The sequence below is a fragment of the Arachis ipaensis genome, chromosome B8 (genome assembly GCF_059453495.1).
Source record: "Arachis ipaensis isolate K30076 ecotype BB chromosome B8, ASM5945349v1, whole genome shotgun sequence".
In the NCBI taxonomy this organism is placed as follows: domain Eukaryota; kingdom Viridiplantae; phylum Streptophyta; class Magnoliopsida; order Fabales; family Fabaceae; genus Arachis; species Arachis ipaensis.
This window is the reverse complement of record NC_142443.1, coordinates 136,451,035-136,473,613: the sequence shown is the minus strand read 5'-3', so window position 1 is coordinate 136,473,613 and position 22,579 is coordinate 136,451,035. Positions and strand designations below refer to the sequence as shown.

The 22,579-nt window shown below is 32.0% G+C and overlaps 2 protein-coding genes across 2 annotated transcripts; both read left to right on the top strand.

Moving 5' to 3' along the window:
• Positions 1-10,629: 10,629 nt before the first annotated feature.
• Positions 10,630-11,306, top strand: LOC107612534 (EG45-like domain containing protein). Its single transcript, XM_016314225.3, has 3 exons — positions 10,630-10,748; positions 10,822-11,098; positions 11,201-11,306. Exons 1-3 carry the CDS (start codon positions 10,637-10,639, stop codon positions 11,205-11,207), a joined length of 396 nt encoding a protein of 131 aa, XP_016169711.1. The 5' UTR covers positions 10,630-10,636; the 3' UTR covers positions 11,208-11,306.
• A 9,361-nt stretch (positions 11,307-20,667) lies between these two features.
• Positions 20,668-21,045, top strand: LOC148549968 (uncharacterized). The gene has a single exon (XM_088496300.1). It carries the CDS (start codon positions 20,668-20,670, stop codon positions 21,043-21,045), a length of 378 nt encoding a protein of 125 aa, XP_088352426.1.
• Positions 21,046-22,579: the final 1,534 nt, after the last annotated feature.

Sequence of the window (22,579 nt, the reverse complement as noted above, 5' to 3'; positions counted from 1 at the left end):
ATCTTGCTTTATTATTTGTGTTATTTTGTGCATGCAACGATTTGAGTAATAATAAAAGTGTATTTGACTGTTTATCAACACAACAAACAATATGTATGTTTAAGTATTTGTTTGGGAGCCATTAAATCGATAAAAAAAAAGATATTTTTTGTTGAAAAAAGATTTTTTTTATTTTTAATGTGTTTGATAAATTTCTAATAACAAAAGTAAAAACACTAGAAAAAATATCTTTTTTGAGAATCCACAATTTATATTTTTTTAAAAGATCATTTTTTTCTTAAAAAAATATTTTTTACATAATAAAAAAAACTGAGTTAATAGTCAAATTAGTTCCTGAAAGATAATGTATCTTTTTAATTCATCACTGAAATTTTTTTTAATCAAATTGGTCTTTCAAAAATTACGAATTTGTCCTTCAGTTACTCCCCTTACAATTTTCGTCAGCGATTGATGATATAAAATATTAACTGATAGCATATATGACACATAACAAGTTTAATTGAACGTTGACTAAATATGTTTACGAAATTCTATCAATTTAGTGACTAGATCATATTGAGAATATGATTTTTATAATTGAAAAAAATTACTAAATTAATAAATTTTCATAAATATATTTGGTCAATATCCAATTAAACATCCAGGTATTATATATGTTATCAATGAACTTTTTACAACATCAATCTTTGAAAAAGTTGTTAATGGAGTGACTGGAGGACAAATATGATTAATTCGTAATCTTTGAAGGATCAATTTGATTGAAAAAATCTTGTAGACTACAAGAAAAAGCAATATTTGTAACAAAAAATATTGTTACAAAAAATCGAAATTTTGAAACAAAAGGATTTTGTAACAAAAAAAGCGTCGTTGCAGTATGTCCCGTTATAAAAAATTTTTGTAATAAAAAGTGGAACTGTTACAATTCAAAGTAATATTTTATAACAAATTTTTCTGATACAAAAAGTCAATGCAAAAATCGTTACAAAAGTGATAACAAATTTTGATTTTCAAAATATTTTTTGTGACAATATATTTTTTTATCATAAAATTGTTACAAAATGTAACTTGATTTTGTAACATTTTTTTTGTTTAGTTACAAAACACTATTTATTTTGTAATTATTTTTTTAATACAAATTACACGCATAATTTTCTAAATTATATTATTTTTTAATTAATTAATATATTAACTAATTTACTCAGCAAATCAATATTTTATATAATATATAATAACATAGATAGTTCAAATATCTTTCATTTAACTAAGATTGTTTTATAAATCTTCAACTTATAAACTTTAAAGTACAAACTAACAAGACACATTGAAGAACCCTAATGAACTAGATAGATACATAAGACAAGAAAAACAATAAATTATAAATCTCCAAAATATAAACTACAAATTACAAACTCCATCATGTTCATACATCTCCTTTCTCATGGAGAAGCTTCTAATAATTAAGTGACACACACCTGAAAAGATGACCAACCAAAAAATACTAGTTTAAGGAACAGGATTTGTTTTTCCTTTAAAAATGCACAGAAAAAACAAAAAATTATACTCGTATTATTCAACAAAAAACTATAACCTTGATGATTGTAGAACAAGCCTCTCAACATCTCTAATGTATAAAATGATGGGAGCAGTTAGCACAAATATGTGAGGAAATCACACAACCAACATAACCAAACGGTTCAACTCAAATTAAATGAGACCTGCAATATTAAAAACAAGACACTTTGCAGAGCATGGTTCTTCATGTCCTGTCACCTAAGGTTTGAAGCTCCATAGACAATGGTAGAGTTTTGTCAATATCAACAATCTGCTGAAATTTAAAATCCTATTGCATTACCAACCAAAGGCATAAGCACATACTTATCAAAGCATCAATATCCTCATCACATAAACTATACACCCATCCTAAATTTTCCATTCAACAAAAAGACCTGGGTCGAAGGGAGCTCACCTGGAAAGCTGACCAACTGAACTAATGGCCGAAACAAGAAGACTACCACCACCACCACCACTCAAGGGAGCAGATGTTGGTTCTATCTGCTTCTGCAATTCACCATAATGGTATAAAAGCAGCAACAAATCAACCCTAAACACTAATAATCAGAAAAATAAAAGCATCAATCAACCACTAAACCTACGTATATTACAATGTATCAACAAAATTTGAATGATCTGCCAACAAAATTTGGGAGGATGGTATTTTTGATTGTGTATTTGATGAAGCCATCTAGAACAACAATAATATAAAACAACCACTACAAAAAATTCTAGTTAATAAATATATTACACTATTGAATAATCTGCCTGAATCAACAAAATAACAATCAACCAAATATAATCAACAACAATAAAGAATCTGTTAATACACGGCAAAATTGCTTGACTCCAAAATAAGAAAAGTAAGGTTGATAAATAGAAATTGGTTAGAAATTTATTTGATAAGCTACAGGTCTGGTTAGTTCTCATCTCAACATTTTTTATCATACATTGTAAAACTCCTATAGAATCGACAGATTAATCAGTTCCTCAGTGAATCAAATTATAACCCAATGAGGCAATATGTCAATAACTGAATAAATAATAAAAAAATACCTAAGAAGAGGGAGACCAAGCACGGCGAAGCAGAGTCTGGCAATGGGAAGGTAGCCGTGACGGTGAGCCATGCCGGACGAGGGTGCGACGACAACGACGACGACGCGACGCTGTCACGCAGAGGAGGTGACGAGCCAGGAAGGAGATGCACAGGGGCCAACGCGAGAGTCACGAGACGAAGCAGAGTAGCCAAATGGCGACGCATCAGTGGTGAAGGAACAACGATCTCCAACGGCGAGCTTGGTAGCGACTAGGCGCGACAGAGCTGGCAGCGTCCTCTCCTCCATCGCGTTTCCCACAACAGCAGCTCTCTGTCTCAACGTCTCACTCTCTCCCCTCTTCGTCAACGTTGACGGCGACGCGTGGGACAGCGGCTCCACGGCGGTGAGGCGCGACGTCAGCGCAGTCTTCTTCTTCTCCTTCTCTTTTTCTCTGTTTTGCGTGTCTGTGTGTAAGGGTATGTTGTGTGTGTGTTTCTTACGTTGAAGGAGGGTGAGGCTGCGGCTGTTAGGGTTAGAAATTAGGGAAATTAGGGTTTTGAATTAATTTGGGAATTAGGGTGTGAAATTAGGATTTTATAAAAGAATAAGGATAGATATGAATAGATATTTTGATAAAATTAGAGGGTAGAGTAATTTTAATACCAAATATACTCCATTCAAAATATTTAAGATTATTTATCAACATATTACTAAATTCAATTAATTATTTTTAATTTAAAATATAAAATGAACCTATTAATCATATTCTTATAAAATATAGTTTAAACTCAATATTAATTATTCAAATTAAATGATATCACTTTTCATTATTTTTCTATCACTGGAACTTTAATTTCAATTTATAAAATAATTAATTATAATAAAAATTGTATATAAATATTAACTGACTTAAACTTAAAGTATTTATAAAAATTATTCTAATCATTTTTAATAAATTAATTCTACGAGTTCAAATTAATAATGATAGAATTTATTTAAATTAAATTATATAATTCTTTTTTATTTTTCAATTACCAAAATTATAATTTCAATTATACCAGATATATATCCAATAAAGGTTATATAAAAATTTTAATTAATTTAAATTCTAATTATTATAAAAATTACATATAACTCCTAATTATTTTTAAATTTAAAGTATCATAAAGCTTTATTTAATTTCTTTCAGTAAAATAATTTTCTTAAAATAAAATCCTCAACAAATATAATAAATTTAATTATCAAAAAATTTGGAATGTTACAGTTGGGTTATGGTGGATTTAGGACTAGTAGAGAGAGAAAAAAAAATCAGAACTCTATATTTTATTCTTAAGGAAGTTTTTTAAAATTTATTTAAATGGACGAGGACGGCAAACAGCAGAATGAAAAATAAAGGTGAGGGGTAGATAATACATATCATTTATATATTAATTTTATAAAAAATATAAAATAATATATATCATTTTTAAAAATAAATCATTTAATTTTTAATTTTTTTTATAAAAAATAATTAATTAACACAAATAATATTTTAAAAAATAAAATTTTTAAAATAAAATAAAATTATCTTAAAAATTTTAACATTTTAAAATAATTTTTTTTAGTTACCAAAATTCTTGTATTTTGTGACAAACAAATAATTTGTTACAAAACAATATTGAATTTTGTGACAAATTAATTTTTTGTTACAAAATAATTAGAGTTTTTGAAACAAATGGATATTTTGTTACAAAATATTTTAAACTTTTGCAACAACTTCATCTTTTGTTACAAAATATTTTAAAATTTTGCAACAAAACACTGGTTCGTTACAAAAGCCAATATAATTTGTAACAAAAAAAAAATTAAGTCGTTACAAAATATCAAAACATTTTGTAATAAATTGTATTGTTGTTATAAAACATTATTATTATGTAACAATTACTAATTTTTGTTACAAGAAAATAATTTTTTGTAACAATTTTAAATTTGTTACAAATGTTCTATTTTCTTGTAGTGATATAGATAAATTTAAAAAATACTTTATCTTTCGTGGACTAATTTAAATAATTTTGTACCCAAATGATTGATAAATAAAAAGATCTTTTAAAATAAGATAACTAAACATAAAATTAATTTTATATTTTAAAAAATCTTTGAAAAAGATAATTCAAAAAAAATATTTTTTTAGAAGTTCACCTAAACAGGTCCTAAATATACTCATATATGGAAATGGAAGTTAGTTAATTTATTAGAAGTTTAATTAATTCGAATTATATATTTGTGAGTACAGTGAGAAGGAAAATAAATAAAAAAATATTTTATAAATATGCCATGTAAAAATTATAATATTTTTAAAATTAATCAAAATACATAAGATAAAATAAATTAATACAAATTAAAACAAAATTAATTTATTTATTTCAATCAAATCAAATCATTAATATAATTAATTAGTTATAATTAATTTGGTCAAACAAAATATTAAATATTTAATATTTATCCCAATCAAGTTAAATAAATAATTAGTTATGATATTTTTAAAACTTATTAATTATATAAGATGAAAAATTAATGAAAATTTAAATAAAATTAATTTATTTATTCCAGTTAAATCAAACAATTAATGTAATTGGTTAGTTATAGTTAATGTATTTTATAAAAAAATATATGCAATGTAAAAATTATAATACTTTTAAAAATTATTAATCAAAATACATAACATGAAAAAATTAATACAAATTAAAGAAAATTATTATTTATTCCAATCAAATCAAATAATTAATATAATTAATTAGTTAAAGTTAATTTGGTCAAACAAAATTTTAAATATTTGATATTTATCTCAATCAAATTAAATAAATAATTAATTATACCCTTTTTAAAAATTAATAATCAATAGATATAAGACAAAAAATTAATACAAATTAAAATAAAATTAATTTATTTATTCTAATCAAATAAAATAAGCAATGTAATTAATTAGTCATTCTTAATATAGTCCAAAAAAATTAAATAATTTAATATTTATCTCAATCAAATTAATTAACATATTTAAATGAATCAAATAAAATAAATAAAAAATACATTCAAGAACATGCAACCTAAACATTTGTTAATAATTTGAAATTTCAAATCTTTCGTATGTTGGTAAAATTAGTATTAAGTTTTGGAAGAAGGAACAGTTTAAAAATTTTAATAAAAAAATAAAAATTTGAATTATAATTTTATCTTATTTTTTAACCATTTAAATTTTAAATTTTAAATTATACACAATATTTTATTATTAGAATAGTTACTCATAAAATCTTATCCATTAAATTCATCAATTTAATATAAATTAAAACGTATTAAACTTTTGCAATAAAATGTCTTTTTTGTTACAAAATATATTAAACTTTTGCGATAAAACAACATTTTGTCACAAAACATATTGAACTTTTGTAACAAAATAACACATTTATAAAAAAGGAAAAATTGTTACAAAAATTAGAAAACTTTTATAACAAATTATCTTGTAGTTACAAAAGATTATTAAACCACTCTTCCACCTTAACCCATGACAACAATAAAGACGTCTCACGGCCCACAAATTCAGCCCAACAGAATACACAAATTAAATTATAATTTAGTCTTTATCTTATCTTATAGTTATCTCTATCTTTATCTATATCTTATCTTTATCTAATTTTATCTTTCATAGGCCAATACTCTATATATACTTAGTTTTACCTTTATAGTTTACAATTCATTCAATCAACAATCAATAAAATTTCTTCATCTTTTTCTTTCATAATTCTTTTATTTTTCTATTCTTTCACAATTTTATTATGGTATCAGAGCTCCTCTTGAGCTCTGCTGACATCCATGGATCAAGGAGAAAGGGTACACCAGCAACTTCATCCGGATTCTCTTTTGGACCTTTCGTCAGCCCAACACTTTTCTTTCATGGCACTTCCTTTCAATGAAGAAGCTCGTCCTTCAAACCAACTTGAACTTCTGCCAAGTCCAACTACTCATTATCTTTGTTCTTTCAATATCTTTTCTACTGTTAACAATTCTTCAAATCGAGATTCATTCTTGAATACTTGGATCATTGATTCTGGTGCCACATATCACATTGCATCAAATTTGTCTTGGTTTATTTCTTACACACAAATTTCTCCTATTATTGTTCATTTACCAAATGGTTCTCGAACTACTGTTTCTTATAAAGGCATCGTTCAATTTTCACCATCCTTGGTTCTTCATGATGTTCTTTATTTACCTCATTTCAACTTTAATATTATCTCTGTTTCAAAAATTACTTCAGCACTCATATGTGAACTCACTTTTTCATCTTCTTCTTGCACTCTACAGAGCAACAATTTGGGGACAATTGATTTGGCCAGAATGAGAGAGGGATTATATGTCTTTGAACCCAATTTCGGTAAAAATTCATCCACTACACACTCCATAAATTCCATCCAATCTCCACCCATTACACCTTCCAATATATGGCATTTTCGTTTAGGACACCTTTCTGGGCAAAGACTTAATCATTTACATAAACAATTTCCTTTTATCTCTATGCATCATGACGAGGCTTGTGACATTTGTCATCTTTCTAAACAAAAGAAACTTTCTTTTTCTCAAAGTTTTAACAAAGCCAATGCAAGTTTTGATTTATTACACTTTGATATTTGGGGTCCGTTTCGACAAAATTCTATTCATAATCATAAATATTTTTTTACTATTGTTGATGATTTTAGCCGCTTTACATGGGTTACTTTATTAAAATCAAAAGGAGAAGTACAGAATCAAATAAAAAATTTTATTACTTTAATTGAAACACAATTCAACTCCAAAGTCAAAACTATTCGTTCTGATAATGGACCAGAATTTATTTTACCTGATTTTTATGCTTCAAAGGGCATTATTCATCAACGTAGTTGTGTTGAAACTCCTCAACAAAATGGAAGGGTAGAACGCAAGCATCAACATATTTTGAATATAGCTCGTGCTCTTATGTTTCAATCTAATTTACCATCATCTTTTTGGTCTTATGCTGTTAGACATGCTGTTTATTTACTTAATAGAGTTCCATCATCTGCAATTAATTTTAAAACACCATTTGAGATTTTACTCAATCTTCCACCAAATTATCATGACATTAAAGTTTTTGGATGCTTATGTTTTGTTTCTACCCAAATGGCAAATAGATCAAAATTTGATCCAAGAGCCAAAAAGGCTGTATTTATTGGCTTTCAATCTGGTTTTAAAGGGCATATTGTTTATGTTTTAGAAGATAAAAGAATTGAGATTTCTAGAAACGTAATTTTTTATGAAAAGATCTTGCCCTTAGTCACAAAAAATGTCCAATTCCAGACACTTAGCCCAACATTGCCAAACACACCTTCTCAAAAACAAGATTCAGTTAGTCTTCCAGTTGAACCCTTACCTATACCCATTGACCCAATTCCACCTAGTTCTTTATTTTCTCCAACAACCTCTCCTTCTTCCTCACTATCGTTTCCTAACCAAGTTGAACCCATGACCACCGAATCCCTTTCAACACTAGACACTAGTCCACCATCACCTTCTCATCCCCCGTCACCTTCTTCACCACCTGAGCAACCCCATCCTCGTCATTCCGACCGGCCTCACCGACCTCCAGCATATCTCTCTGATTACTTGTGTAATTCCTCTCTCATCTCTACAAATCAATCTCCCTCAAAGTGCAAGTATCCTTTATCTTCAGTCATGTCTTTTTCTTCTCTTTCATCTTCACATAAAAAGTTTCTTCTATCTCTACATTCCGACGTTGAGCCAAAGTCTTTTAAGGACGCCAATCAACACTCTAATTGGCGTAGTGCTATGAAAGATGAGTTGGATGCTCTTGAGCTGAACAAAACTTGGCGTCTTGTTGATTGCCCTGCAGGGGTTAAGCCGGTTGGCTGTAAATGGGTCTATCGCATCAAACGCAAGCCTGATGGTTCAGTTGATCGATATAAAGCACGCCTTGTGGCTAAAGGGTTCACTCAAACTGAAGGTGTTGATTTCTTGGAAACTTTCTCCCCTGTTGTCAAGCCTGCCACTATCAGATTAGTTTTGGCATTGGCCTCTATGAAGCATTGGCCTATACATCAGTTGGATGTCAATAATGCTTTCTTACATGGGGATCTTTCTGAGGATGTTTATATGACTCTGCCACCCGGATTTATATCTCCTCAACCGAATCAATGCTGTAAGCTACTAAAGTCACTGTATGGTTTACGACAATCTAGTCGTATGTGGTATGACAAACTTTCTCATCTTTTGCTATCTCATGGATATCAGCAGACCTCATCTGATTATAGTTTATTTGTCAAATTCATTGGTGATCAAATTTCTATCCTTTTAGTCTATGTTGACGACATTGTTCTCACTGGTAATTCTATTTCTGAACTTGCTGCCATCAAGTCTATTTTACACCAACACTTCCGAATTAAAGACTTGGGCCCATTAAAATATTTTTTGGGTATTGAAGTTGCTCAATCAGAGAAGGGAATTTGCTTATCTCAGAGAAAATATTGTCTTGATCTTTTGGAGGATTCTGGTTTATTAGGTGCTAAACCTGCCTCTGTTCCAATGGATAGTACCACAAGACTATATCAAGACCAAAGTCCCTTGCTATCCGACCCTTTTGTATATCGTCGTTTGGTTGGCCGTCTTATCTATCTCACCACTACTCGACCGGACATCATGTATGCCACTCAACAATTAAGTCAATTCATGGCATCTCCTACTGAATCTCATCTTCAAGCTGCCAAGCATGTGTTACGATATCTGAAAACTAGTCCCGGCAAAGGACTTTTCTTTCCAAGGGAATCAGAAATTCAGCTTCTCGGCTTCAGTGACTCTGATTGGGCCGGATGTCCTGACACTCGGCGATCTTTAACAGGTTATTGTTTCTTCTTAGGCAGTTCTTTAGTCTCTTGGAAGACCAAGAAACAAACCACCGTTGCCCGCTCTTCCACGGAAGCAGAATATCGTGCACTTGCCAACACAACTTGTGAACTTCAATGGATAATAAATGTGTTACAATTTTTACGCATCTCTCCTATTCGCCCACCAGTTTTATATTGTGATAATCAGAGTGCTCTTCATATTGCTGCTAACCCGGTTTTTCATGAACGGACCAAACATTTAGAGGTTGATTGTCACTTGGTTCGACAAAAAGCTCAAGCTGGAGTGATGAAACTTCTCCCAATTCCCTCTTCTGGGCAACTAGCTGACATCTTCACCAAGTCTTTGTCTCCTCAACCCTTCCATCTTAATCTGAATAAGCTTAGTGTTCTTGACATCTTTCATCCTCCAGCTTGCGGGGGCGTATTAAACCACTCTTCCACCTTAACCCATGACAACAATAAAGACGTCTCACGGCCCACAAATTCAGCCCAACAGAATACACAAATTAAATTATAATTTAGTCTTTATCTTATCTTATAGTTATCTCTATCTTTATCTATATCTTATCTTTATCTAATTTTATCTTTCATAGGCCAATACTCTATATATACTTAGTTTTACCTTTATAGTTTACAATTCATTCAATCAACAATCAATAAAATTTCTTCATCTTTTTCTTTCATAATTCTTTTATTTTTCTATTCTTTCACAATTTTATTAATTATTATTTTGTAATAATAATAATAATAATTAATTCTTGTTAAAAAAAACAATTTGTAACTATTTTAAAATTTGATAAAAAAATTTTGTTACAAATATTTCGTTTTTTGTAGCGTTAGGATTAGCACAGAAGCGAGTAGTTGATGAGAGGTTAAGTATCGGCCACCAAAAATTCCATAAATTAAACCTCACTTTCTATAATTAAATCTTAACGATATATAGTTATGCCACATGAATTACATTCCTAGAAGTAATGATTAATTTTTGTTCTAAAAGCTTGCCACGTGTAGCAACCTGTTGGCTATAAATTGATAACACCCAATGGAGTTTTATATATGTAGGCACACTATCAATTTAAACAAATTAAAATCCTTATTAGGGTGATCCTTAACTTCTTATTATTGCCTTACTTGAAAATCATGATGATGAAGTTTTTTCACCTTGCACTTTTGTCTACACTATTGTTCATAAAATTAATCCTAATTCTTGGAGATGTTGGCACTGCTACTTCTTATGGACCTCCATATATACGTAAGGACACACAATTCTCCTCTTCTAGTTATAATAATTAAGTTCTAGATAGTCATAATTTGAATTTGTGCAGCCACTGCGTGTGATGGAAATAAAAGAGAGCAATTTCCAGCGGGGAATATGTTTGTAGCTGTGAATGAAGGATTGTGGGACAATGGTGCTGCATGTGGAAGGCGTTACAAAATAAGGTGTCTGAGTGGAGACAATAGACCCTGCAAAAGTGACATAATTGAAGTTAAGGTTGTTGATTTGTGTCATCGAACTCCGTGTCCCACCATGCTTTTGTCAACTACTGCCTTCTCAGCCATCTCTCGCTTCTCCAATGCCAAAATCAACATTGAATATGCCCAGTCAGTCTATATAAACTTCTCATTTCTTCATGTTTTGATTATAGATTTCATCTGAGTAATCTACTTAATTTTGTTGCTTTAATTTTTGCTTTTATAATGCAGGATTTGATCGATATATTCAGGGTTCAGCTGAGACGCAAGCCTAATAATTATATGTAAATAATGCTGTAACAATAAACGGCATCATTATTGAGGAATTCAAGCTGCTAATTTGTTTCAGAGAGAACTGTGAAATAATGTAACAAAATCAAGTATATATATGGTGCTTGATTGAATATTTAATGTTTTGTTTTCTATACATAGTCATTACTAATTAGTGAGCAAAGCAAATTCTAGTGCAAACTGCAAAGAAATAATGACAATGGTAATCTAATTAAATATTTTTTTACGTGTGTTTCAATAGTAGTGCATCAACTTCGGTGCCCATGTCACTATTAACACCCTTGAAAAGCAAATTAAATTAATTTGAAAAATAAAAAAATAAAATAAAAATTGGACATGCATGGGAGACTCAATTAACATAAACTAGATATTAGAAAAGAGAACCAAGCATCATATATAATAAAAAGTTAAACTAATGAATTAACTAATAGGAACTAATAAATCTGTTAGTATTTTCTTTTGTGTATTAAATATTTTAATATTAGTAGATATAAATTTAGTCAAAGTGGTTTACTTTTATGTTTTTCCTTCGTCCAATTTATTCACTTATTTTCTTATGCGTTTTTAGACCTTATCTAAATTATTAGTTAATTAGGGGTTAAAAAACATGTCTCAATCTTTGTTAGTTGATGTGTGTAAAACTCTTTTTATAAATATATTTAACAAAAATGTACTGTCACTATTGCCAAATTATTTTCATTATCTTTCCAGTATTTTTTGTATTTAGATTTTGTATTTTGTTGTTTTGTTTTGTGTTTATTCTGTTTTGGAATATTTAGTTGCCAATCTTTATTTGAACACATACATCTTTATGTTTTTGTGTTTTTCTCCAAAAATGATTGAAGTGTTATAAAATAACTAAATAAGAAAGATAAAATAAAGAAGTGTAAATGAAAGATTCTAGTATTAATATTCACTAATAACAATAATTTATATATTAATATTGTATTTGTAGTATATGAAGAAAGAAAGAGAAAGAAAAGCTTTATATTGTACATAGAGAGAGAGAGAAAAAAAATACTTTATTGATGTGTAGAATGTATCTGATGATGCCTTCTATTTATACAGGTAAGGTACTCTTATTTTCAACTCTCATTTATTTTAATTCATCCTTCAAAAGTGATTCTTTCATTGTTCACCGTCCAAGTCATAAATGAGCATCCATGTATTTGATCTTATCATAACACTCTCCCTTGGATGACCATTTAGGATTATTGCCTCGTTAAAACCTTACTAAAGAAAAATACAGTGGGAAAAAACCTTAATGAAAGAAAAAGAGTACAATATCCTTTAGTGATGGGGACTGCCTCATTAAAAACCTTGTCAAGAAAAACTCGATGGAAAAAAACCTGACCAAGGAAAAAAGAGTACAGTCTCCCCCTCTTGTCGATATCAGTTGATGTCTCGAAATCGGCGCATCCCAATCTCATGTACCAATCTTTTAAAGGAGGATTTTGGGAGTGACTTTGTGAACAAATCTGCCAGATTGTCACTTGAGTGGATCTGTTGGACATCAATTGTCTCCTGATTTTGAAGATCATGAGTGAAGAAGAATTTGGGAGAAATATGCTTTGTTCTATCACCTTTAATGTATCCGCCTTTAAGTTGAACAATGCATGCTGTATTATCTTCAAACAAGATAGTTGGAGCTATCTTATAATCAATCAGTCCACATGATGACAGAATATATTGGATCAGACTTCTGAGCCAAAAACACTCGCAACTAGCCTCATGAATCGCTAGTATTTCGGCATGATTAGAGGATGTTGCAGCAATCGTCTGTTTCGTGGACCTCCATGATATAGCTATTCCACCATATGTAAATAGGTATCCTGTTTGAGATCTCCCTTTATGTGGATCAGACAAGTAAAACAATCCCATATCAACCGTTCCATGAAGATATCGAAAGATTTGCTTGATTCCACTCCAATGTCTTCTGGTTGGAGAGGAACTATACCTCGCTAGTAAATTCACCACGAATGATATATCGGATCGTGTATTATTAGCAAGATACATTAGCGCTCCAATGGCACTAAGATATGGTACTCCAGGACCAAGGATATCTTCATTTTCTTCTTTAGGACGAAATTGATCCTTTTCCACATCCAAAGACCTTACGATCATTGTGGTACACTCAAAGGATGTGACTTATCCATATAAAATCTTTTCAAGATCTTTTCTGTGTATGTTGTTTGATGAATAAAGATCCCATTTTTTATATGCTCGATCTGCAAGCCGAGACAAAATTTAGTCCTTCCAAGATCTTTCATCTCAAACTCTTCTTTTAGAGTTTTTATAATTGTTGGAATCTCTTCAGGAGTCCCAATGATATTTAAATCATCAACGTACACAGCAATTATAATGAATCCAGATGCATATTTTTTTTATGAAAACACATGGACAAATATCATCATTCTTAAATCCATTTTTTGGCCAGATACTCAGGAAGACGATTATACCACATTCGTCCAGATTGCTTTAGACCGTATAAAGATCTTTGCAATTTAACTGAGTATAATCCCTGTGAATATTCATTGGATGGTTTAGATATCTTTAGTCCTTCAGGGACTTTCATATAGATATCCCGATCTAATGAGCCGTATAAATAGGTTGTTACTACATCCATTAAATGCATATGCAGTTTATGATATGCAGATAAACTGACCAAATAACGCAATGTTATCGCATCCACTACAACGGAATACGTTTCTTCATAATCTATACCGGGCCTTTGTGAAAAACCTTGTGTCACAAGTCAGGCTTTGTAGCGCACAACTTCATTTTTCTCATTTCGTTTTCTCACAAATACCCATCAGTATCCAACAGGTTTTACATCTTCTGGTGTACGGACTACAGGTCCAAAGACTTCACGTTTTGCAAGTGAGTCTAATTCAGCCTTCATGGCTTCTTTCCATTTTGGCCAATCATTCCTTTGTCGACATTCTTCGACTGATCTTGGCTCAAGATCCTTACTTTCATGCATGATATTTAATGCCACATTATATGCAAATATTTCATTGACAATTGTCTTATTTCGGTTCCATTTCTTTCCTGTAAAGACATAATTTATCGAGATCTCATCATTTTCACAATTTTCAGGTACCTGAACGTCTTCTGGCGTTAAAATTATATCAGAATTTTGGACAACTGCAGGTGTCTTTACTGTGTCTTTTTCAACAGAAATAGCATTTACCTCTTTTCTCTTTCGAGGATTTTTATCTTTGGAACCGACAAGCCTGCCTCGCTTCTGGCGTGTATTTGCTTCAGTGGCTATTTGTCCTACTGGGACATCAATTCGAATTGGGGCATTTTCTGCCCTGCCACGCTTCTGGCGTGAATTTGCTTCAGTGGCTACTTGTCCTACTAGGACATCAATTCGAATTGGGGCATTTTCCGCTGGTATATAAGATTTGGTTATCCTCTTTGTATCGGAAAATGCATCAGGCAATTCATTTGCTATTCTTTGCAAATGTATAATCTTTTGAACTTCTAGTTCACGTTGCCCTGATCGAGGATCTAAATGCATCAACGATGATGCATTCCAATTAAGTTCCTTTCCAGGAAGCTTATTCTCTCCCCCTAATGTTGGAAATTTTGATTCATCAAAATGACAATCCACAAACCGAGCTTTAAATACATCTCCAGTTTGTATCTCAAGATACCTCACTATAGAGGGAGAATCATATCCAACATATATCCCCAATTTTCTTTGGGGTCCCATTTTGGTGCGATTAGGTGGTGCAATAGGAACATATATCGCACACCCAAATATTCTTAAATGGGAGACATTTGGCTGCTAGCCAAAAGCTAATTGCATAGGAGAGAACTGATGGTAACTCGTTGGCCTCAAACGAATAAGTGCTGCGGCATGTAAAATAGCATGCCCCAAACCGAGGTTGGGAGATTTGTTCTCATAAGCAAGGGTCTAGCAATTAATTGGAGGCGCTTAATAAGTGATTCTGCTAACCAATTTTGTGTGTGAACATAAGCTACTGGATGTTCAACACTTATTCCATTAGCCATACAATAAGCATCAAAAGTTTGGAAAGTAAATTCACCAACATTATCAAGACGAATTGCTTTGATTGGATTTCCTGGAAATTGTGTTTTTAATCAAATAATTTGAGCCAGTAATCTCGCAAACGCCAAGTTGCAAGAAGATAATAAGCACACATGTGACCATCTCGAAGATGCGTCTATCAGGACCATAAAATATCTAAAAGATCCACATGGTGGATGAATAGGTCCACATATATCACCTTGAATCCTTTTTAAAAATTCAGGGGACTCAAATCCAATCTTTACTAGTGATGGCCTTAAAATTAACTTCCCTTGAGAACATGCAGCACAACAAAATTCACTAGATTTAAGAATCTTCTGGTTCTTTAGTGAATGTCCATGAGAGTTTTCAATAATTTTCCTCATCATGGTTGTTCCCGGATGACCCAATCTATCATGCCAAGTTATGAATTTATTTGGGCTAGTAAACTTTTGGTTTACAATGGCATGTGATTCAATTGCACTAATCTTGGTATAATACAACCCAGATGAAAGTGAGGGTAACTTTTCTAATATAACATTTTTATTTAAATAATGAGTTATGACACATAAATACTCATGATTTCCCTCATTCATCGTTTCAATATAATATCCATTTCGGCGAATATCTTTGAAACTCAACAAGTTCCTCAGAGACTTGGTAGATAATAATGCATTATTTATTACAAATTTTGTTCCTCCAGGAAACAAAATTATAGCTCTTCCGGAGCCTTCTATCACATTGCCTGAGCCAATAATAGTATTAACATACTCTTCTTTTGGCACAAGATGGGTAAAATATATAGTACTTTTAAGAATAGTGTGCGAACTTGCACTATCCGCAAGGCAAATATCTTCAGAATATGTCCTTGCCATTTTTCTTCAAAAACAAATAATGATAATAATAAAATGAGTAAAAGTACATGCACAGTAAAATTATTCACATGAATACTTAACAAACACACACATATCAAACTATTCTATCATTGATCAAATAGCCAATATTTCCTTCAGAATCCTTAAAGAAATTAGATACATCATAATGAGTGGTAGAATTTTCAGCATCATTTGAAACAAAATTTGTTTCCTTTCCTTTGTCATCCTTTTTCAAAGATGCCTGGTAAAGATCAACTAGGTGCCTTGGGATACGACAGGTACGTGACCAATGGCCCTTTCCACCACAACGAAAACACTTATCCTCTGTTGATTTATTTTGCCCAGAATTTATTTCTTTATCCCACTTCTGGTGAGATCCTCTCTTTTGAATATAATTCTTTTTCCTTCCATAATTTTTCTTGTTATTAAAACCTTGCCATTTACCTCTTTTGGGGTAATTTGCCGCATTTACTTCAGGAAATGGGGCAGCGCCAGCTAGGCGCGCTTAATGATTTTTCAAGAGCAACTTATTGTTGCATTCAGCAACAAGAAGGCAAGAAATTAACTCAGAATATTTTTTAAATTCTTTTTCTCGATACTGCTGCTGCAGAAGCATATTCGAGGCATGGAAGGTTGAGAAAGTTTTCTCCAACATATCATGATCAGTTATCTTTTCCCCACATAATTTCATTCGTGAGGTGATTCAAAACATTGCAGAATTATATTCATTTATGGATTTAAAATCCTGCAGACGCAAGTGCGTCCACTCATATCGGGCTTGAGGAAGTATTACCGTTTTTTGATGATTATGCCTTTTTTCAAGGTCTTTCCACAGATCTCCAGGATCTTTTAATGTGGGATATTCATTTTTCAATCATACTTCAAGATGATGACGAAGGAAAATCATGGATTTGGCTTTATCCTTCTGGGATATATTATTTTCAGCCTTAATGGTATCTCCAAGATCCATTGAATCAAGATGGATTTTAGCATATAATATCCATGATAAATAATTGTTTCCAGATATATCAAAAGTATTATATTCAAGATGAAAGAGTTTCGACATAATAAAAATTTATTACTTGAAGTCTTCCTAAAATATCGTTAGAATTTCGTGCTGATAACGTATTATAAAATAACTAAATAAAGAAGATAAAATAAAGAAGTGTAAATGAAAGACTAGTATTAATATTCACTAATAATGATAATTTATATATTAATATTGTATTTGTAGTATATGAAGAAAGAAAGAGAAAGAAAAGCTTTATATTGTACATAGAAAAAGAGAGAAAAAATATTTTATTGATGTGTAGAATGTATTGATGATGCCTTCTATTTATATAGGTAAGATACTCTTATTTTCAATTTTCATTTATTTTAATTCATCCTTAAAAATGATTCTTTCATTATTCACCGCTCAAGTCATAAATAGACATCCATGTATTTAATCTTATCATAACATAAAGAAGTGTTATTGATTGGGAGCTTCGAAAAAAGATGAATAAAGATGAGCATCGCAATAAAAGAAGAGTGGCAGGAGCTGATTCAAATTCCTCCTCTTTATTTAATCTTATAAAATATATTCAATTCACTAACAATATTAGTAGCCTACAATTTAGATCAATTTTCATGATTGTAGTCCCAATAATATTTAACCATGCATTTAATATTAAGTGACTTTCTTTATCTTCTAAGAAATTTTACTGTAACAAAGTCTTTCTTAGACTATTTAAGTTGAAATTGAACGTAGACCACCTAAAGAGAGTTTTGTCACTCGTCCTTATAAGAGCTCCAGGTAATTAATAATAATAAATAGCAATCTTGTAATTATTTTTAGAAAAATATTAGTTATATATTAAAATTAGTTATTAAAATAAATTATTTATATATATATATATATTATTTAACTTATTTTTAATATATATTTTGTATTTAAATATATATTTTATATTATTGATTAATTTTAGTGACTGATTTTAGTATATACATAGTAATTAGTCCATTTTGGAAGGCAAACAATTATTATTTAAAACATACTAAAGATATAAAATACACTCAAATAAATGTACAAGATACACTCAAATGAATGCACAATATACACCCAACATAATAAACAAAATACACCCAACTTAATAAACAACATATACCCAACTTGATAAACAAAATATAACCAAATGGGTCAACAAAATACACCCAATTATGGTACTTACTTTTTTCCTTTTTTGCTGGGTTCTTTTCTTGGTGAATCCTCTGAGTCTTCTTGAGTCTCAGACTCAGAGGTAGAACTGTCACTATCAGTTGTTTCTGTCTCCGAAGACGATGTTGAACTTGCCTTCCTTTTTTTATTTTTTTGATTTCTTGTTTTTTTTCTTTTTCTCTATTTTTTTTATTTTTCTCTTGTTTCCGCCATCTTTACAATCCCCTAAAACATTAGAAATTTTAGTTAGCAGCATTCAGGTAAATAAAATACACCCAACATATTATGTTCACTTACCATATTTTCCTCTATTTCCGCCCTCATTCTTTCGACCAACTGCTCCTTACTCTAGTTGGCAATCCAGGGTTTTGGAGGTCTTTCTGCCATCTTCTTATCTTTATTTTTAGAAAGATGAAAGTAAATTATCATCAGGGCAAAGAGGCAGCCATCAATTACCTTTTTCTTTTTCTCCTTGTAATCGGTTATGCCCTTAATGATAAAACTCAAAACATGCCCTCCCCAGTTTCGCACTGTTATGGTGTCCATCTCAAAAATTGGGGCCAAGTGCACATGTGAGATTTTGTTTATTGTCGTTGGTAAAAGGAATGCCATCTGTATATAGAGGATGAAAATCCTCTTGAACATTAGGCGATCCTGTTCGTTACCAACGCCAATATCCATCATATCATCTGTAAGATTTTTGAGGGTCTTACCCTGGAATCTTCTAAAAATTTCTTTATCATCCTCAGTAAGTTTCTTATAATTGACTTTATGAGGAAATAAATCTCCTACAAAAAGGAAAACAACATAGTACGAAAATCAGTTCAAATACACCCAAGCATCAATTTAAATACACCCAAGCATCAGTTAATATACACCTATAATTTTTAGCGATTTACCTGATGCGTTGATGCCAAGCGCATCACCTAGTGTTTTTGGTCTTATTTTAAAAGAACCGTATCCGGTTTCCAGTCTGTTCTCCCCTAATTTGAAGTTGTTAGCCAACTCCATCAATACTTGGTGATGCACCCTTAGTAGCGGGATGTGCATCAAGCCACCGAATCCCAAATCCCTCACAATCGTTTTCTTCTCCTCACTCATGTTTCTGAATTTCTCATTTAACAAATGTGTTGCACACTTAAGGTCTTTGGTTTGCTGTAAACAAAAATAAAATTATAGTCAGATATATTTCTATTATATAAAACTGATTTAATCTAAGACATATATTTGTTCTTACATTTTTTTCAGCTTGGTTTTTCCTTATTTTCTTAAATGAAAAATACACTCATAGATATCAGTAAGATACACCCATAGATATGAGTCAGATACATCCATAGATATCAGTAAGATACACCCATAGATATGATTCAGATACACCCATATATATCAATCAGATATCACTCAAACATGCATTAATATACAAGGTCAAGCATGTAAGACCTCTAACTTTTTAAAAGTTATTAATTAATCATTTACGATGCATTATATTTATTTAAGACTGTATTTCGGAGATTTTTATATAAAAGTTGAGTAAACTCTTATTTTTGATTTAGAGTTCTTATAATTGAAAAATAGTGAATATTTTATATGCCTTAATTTTAAATATTTATATTTTTAACCTTATTTTATAAATGAAGGAGAATTAATTTATTTGTCTCCAATTTTTATTTAATTAGCATTTAATCGAAACTAATTTATAAATTTGTAATTGAAAGGTATTTTAAAGATGGATATTTTATATTTAATATAATATCTCTTAATTTTATTAAAATTTAACAAAATCCCAAATTGCCCAAAAATCTCTAATTTCACATTTGCCCCAAATTAAACCCTAATCCTAAAATCAAACACACAAAACCCTAATCTTAATTAACACATAATTTCCTTTATCCCAAATGAAACCCAAGCTGCCCCTTACCTCCTTCAGCCGCCAATTACTTTCACCCCCAATAACCCCACTCATCGAAGAAAGAAAGAAAAGAAAAGGGAAGAAGGAAGGGGGACCGAGGAAGGAGGGAGAGGGGGGGAGAAGAGGGAGGCGGCGCGGTGGGTGTCACTGCCACCGCCGCCGCCGCTGCTAATCGAGAGAAGGGGAGATCCAAGAAAGAGAGAGAGAGAGAGCGTTGGTGGGAGAGGAAGACCGCTGCCACAGCTGCCGCCGCTCGTCCTCCAGCTCGTCGCCACCATCGCGGATCGCCACTGACCTCGCGCCCGTCACCGCCGACCATGAGCCAGAGGAGCAGAAGAACGATGCTATTACGCTGTTCCTCGCTGTAGATGAAGCTCGCCGCCGCAGATGAAGTTCGCCGCCGCAGCCGTTACTGTTCGCGCTGTCGTCGTCGCTGAAGGGAGCCATCGTCGCTGTCATCAGAACAGAGGGCGAGAGAGAGACAGAGAGCTCGCGGTGGGGGAAAGAATAGGCGCTGCCGTGCTGCATGAAGCTTCCGCCGTCGTTCCTGCCGCCGTCCAGCCTCAGTTAGCACCGCCGAAGCTCCTGCCATCACCGTCGTTGAAGAAGCTCACCGGAGCTGCTGGAGGCTACCGCCGCTCTACCTGGTTCTGTTTTGAGTCGCGCAACCGTGTCCGTGGCTGTCGGAGACCGTATCTGAAGCCTCTATCTTCTTGGGTTTTGGTTGTTACAAGTTACTCGGCTCTACGCTGTTGTCGGAACTAGGCCAGATTTACCGGTAACTGCTTCCTCCTTTCTTGAATCTATTCTATTTCTATTTTGCTCCGCTATTCTGATTTTATTGATATCCCTACTGCCTTACCAATTGGAATAGTTTTACTGCCATCAGGACATATGCATAGGTCCCTGATTATGTTCTTTGCTGCTCTGTCGTTCTGTTTTCTATAGCTGCAGTAAGTTATTTTAACCTTGATATCCTTACTGCTATTATTTTCCTATGAATTATTGAGAATTTTGTGATATTGACGTTCTAGGGTCGAGTTTCGGTAATCACATGGTTGGAGTAAAAGCCGTTTTTGTTGTTGTGAAAGTAAACGGAACTGCGGATGCAGCTGCCGCTGAATGCGAGCCGAAAGAAAAAGAGTTTATGTCTCGTAGTTAGATCACAATCGAGGTAGGGGTTTTTCTTAAATCTATTTTACATTACAGGGTTGTTATAAATCGATATTAACGCGTAAAATACATTTTTGTGATTTCGCGAGTCTTATGAATTAAATTGAGTTGTTTTGGTTGAATGAGATCATTAATTTGATTTGATATTAAACCCGATTTGATATTGGAATTTGATTTTAAAATAAACTTGGAAAAAGACTTGATATTTGAAAACGGGTTATTTATTGAGAATGATTTGCTATTTTTTTTTGGAAATGATTCGAAAAGTGTTTGAGGGAATGGTTTGGTTTGAAACTGTTTGAGAAGACCGAGAATTCTTAACTATTGATTGATGCTGTTGGTTGAAGTCGGTCTAAATTGTGATTTATAGGATTGGTTGATTGAATTCTGGATTTTGTAATTTCTTTGGGTTGAGTATTGTTGTTGTGATAATGGTTGTTGGAAGTGATTTGACTGATTAACAGGTGTTTGGTTTGGTTTGGTTGGGACCCGAACAGGGTGGCAGAGTCCGAGTTTTAGAGGAGATGCTGCCGAAATTTTATAAAACTGGAAGTTTTGTTTGAAGTAATTGTTTAAAAAGACTTAGTTCTTAAACGTTATTTGTTTTGGATTGATTTATTTAGAATAGTAAGAATTATGTTTTGAATTGAGATTGTTGATTAACGGAAAGAAGGATGATGAGGATTGATTTGAAATATGATTTTTGAATGAATTTGGAAATGGGATATGGATTGACGAATGATGATGATATTGAGAATGACTTAGATATTGATGAATGATGAATGAATTATTTGTGGCTTATGAATTTGAAATATCTGAGATGCGAGGTTCCCTGGATTAAGTGCCGTGGCTTGCCACCACGTGTACCAGGTTGAAAACTCGATACTCTGTTGACCCTACGACGTAAGTGTGACCGGGCACTATATAAATTCCCGGGAATGTTACCCCCATTGAGCAATATTGATTATTTGAGAAAAAACTATGCATAGACTCTTGGGAATGCACGTCGGGGGACAGTCTAAGGACAATTCAGACTTGTCGGGTTGGCTGGATAACCGACAGATGAGCCTCATCAGCCATAGGACAGGCATGCATCATATGCATTTGTATGCTTTGTTTGGGTTTG

Coding starts and splice junctions, on each gene's coding strand:
- LOC148549968 (XM_088496300.1), top strand. CDS start 20,668: ATGAAGTTCGCCGCCGCAGCCGTTACTGTTCGCGCTGTCGTCGTCGCT.
- LOC107612534 (XM_016314225.3), top strand. CDS start 10,637: ATGATGATGAAGTTTTTTCACCTTGCACTTTTGTCTACACTATTGTTC. Junction 10,749..10,821: donor TTATGGACCTCCATATATAC/GTAAGGACACAC, acceptor GAATTTGTGCAG/CCACTGCGTGTGATGGAAAT.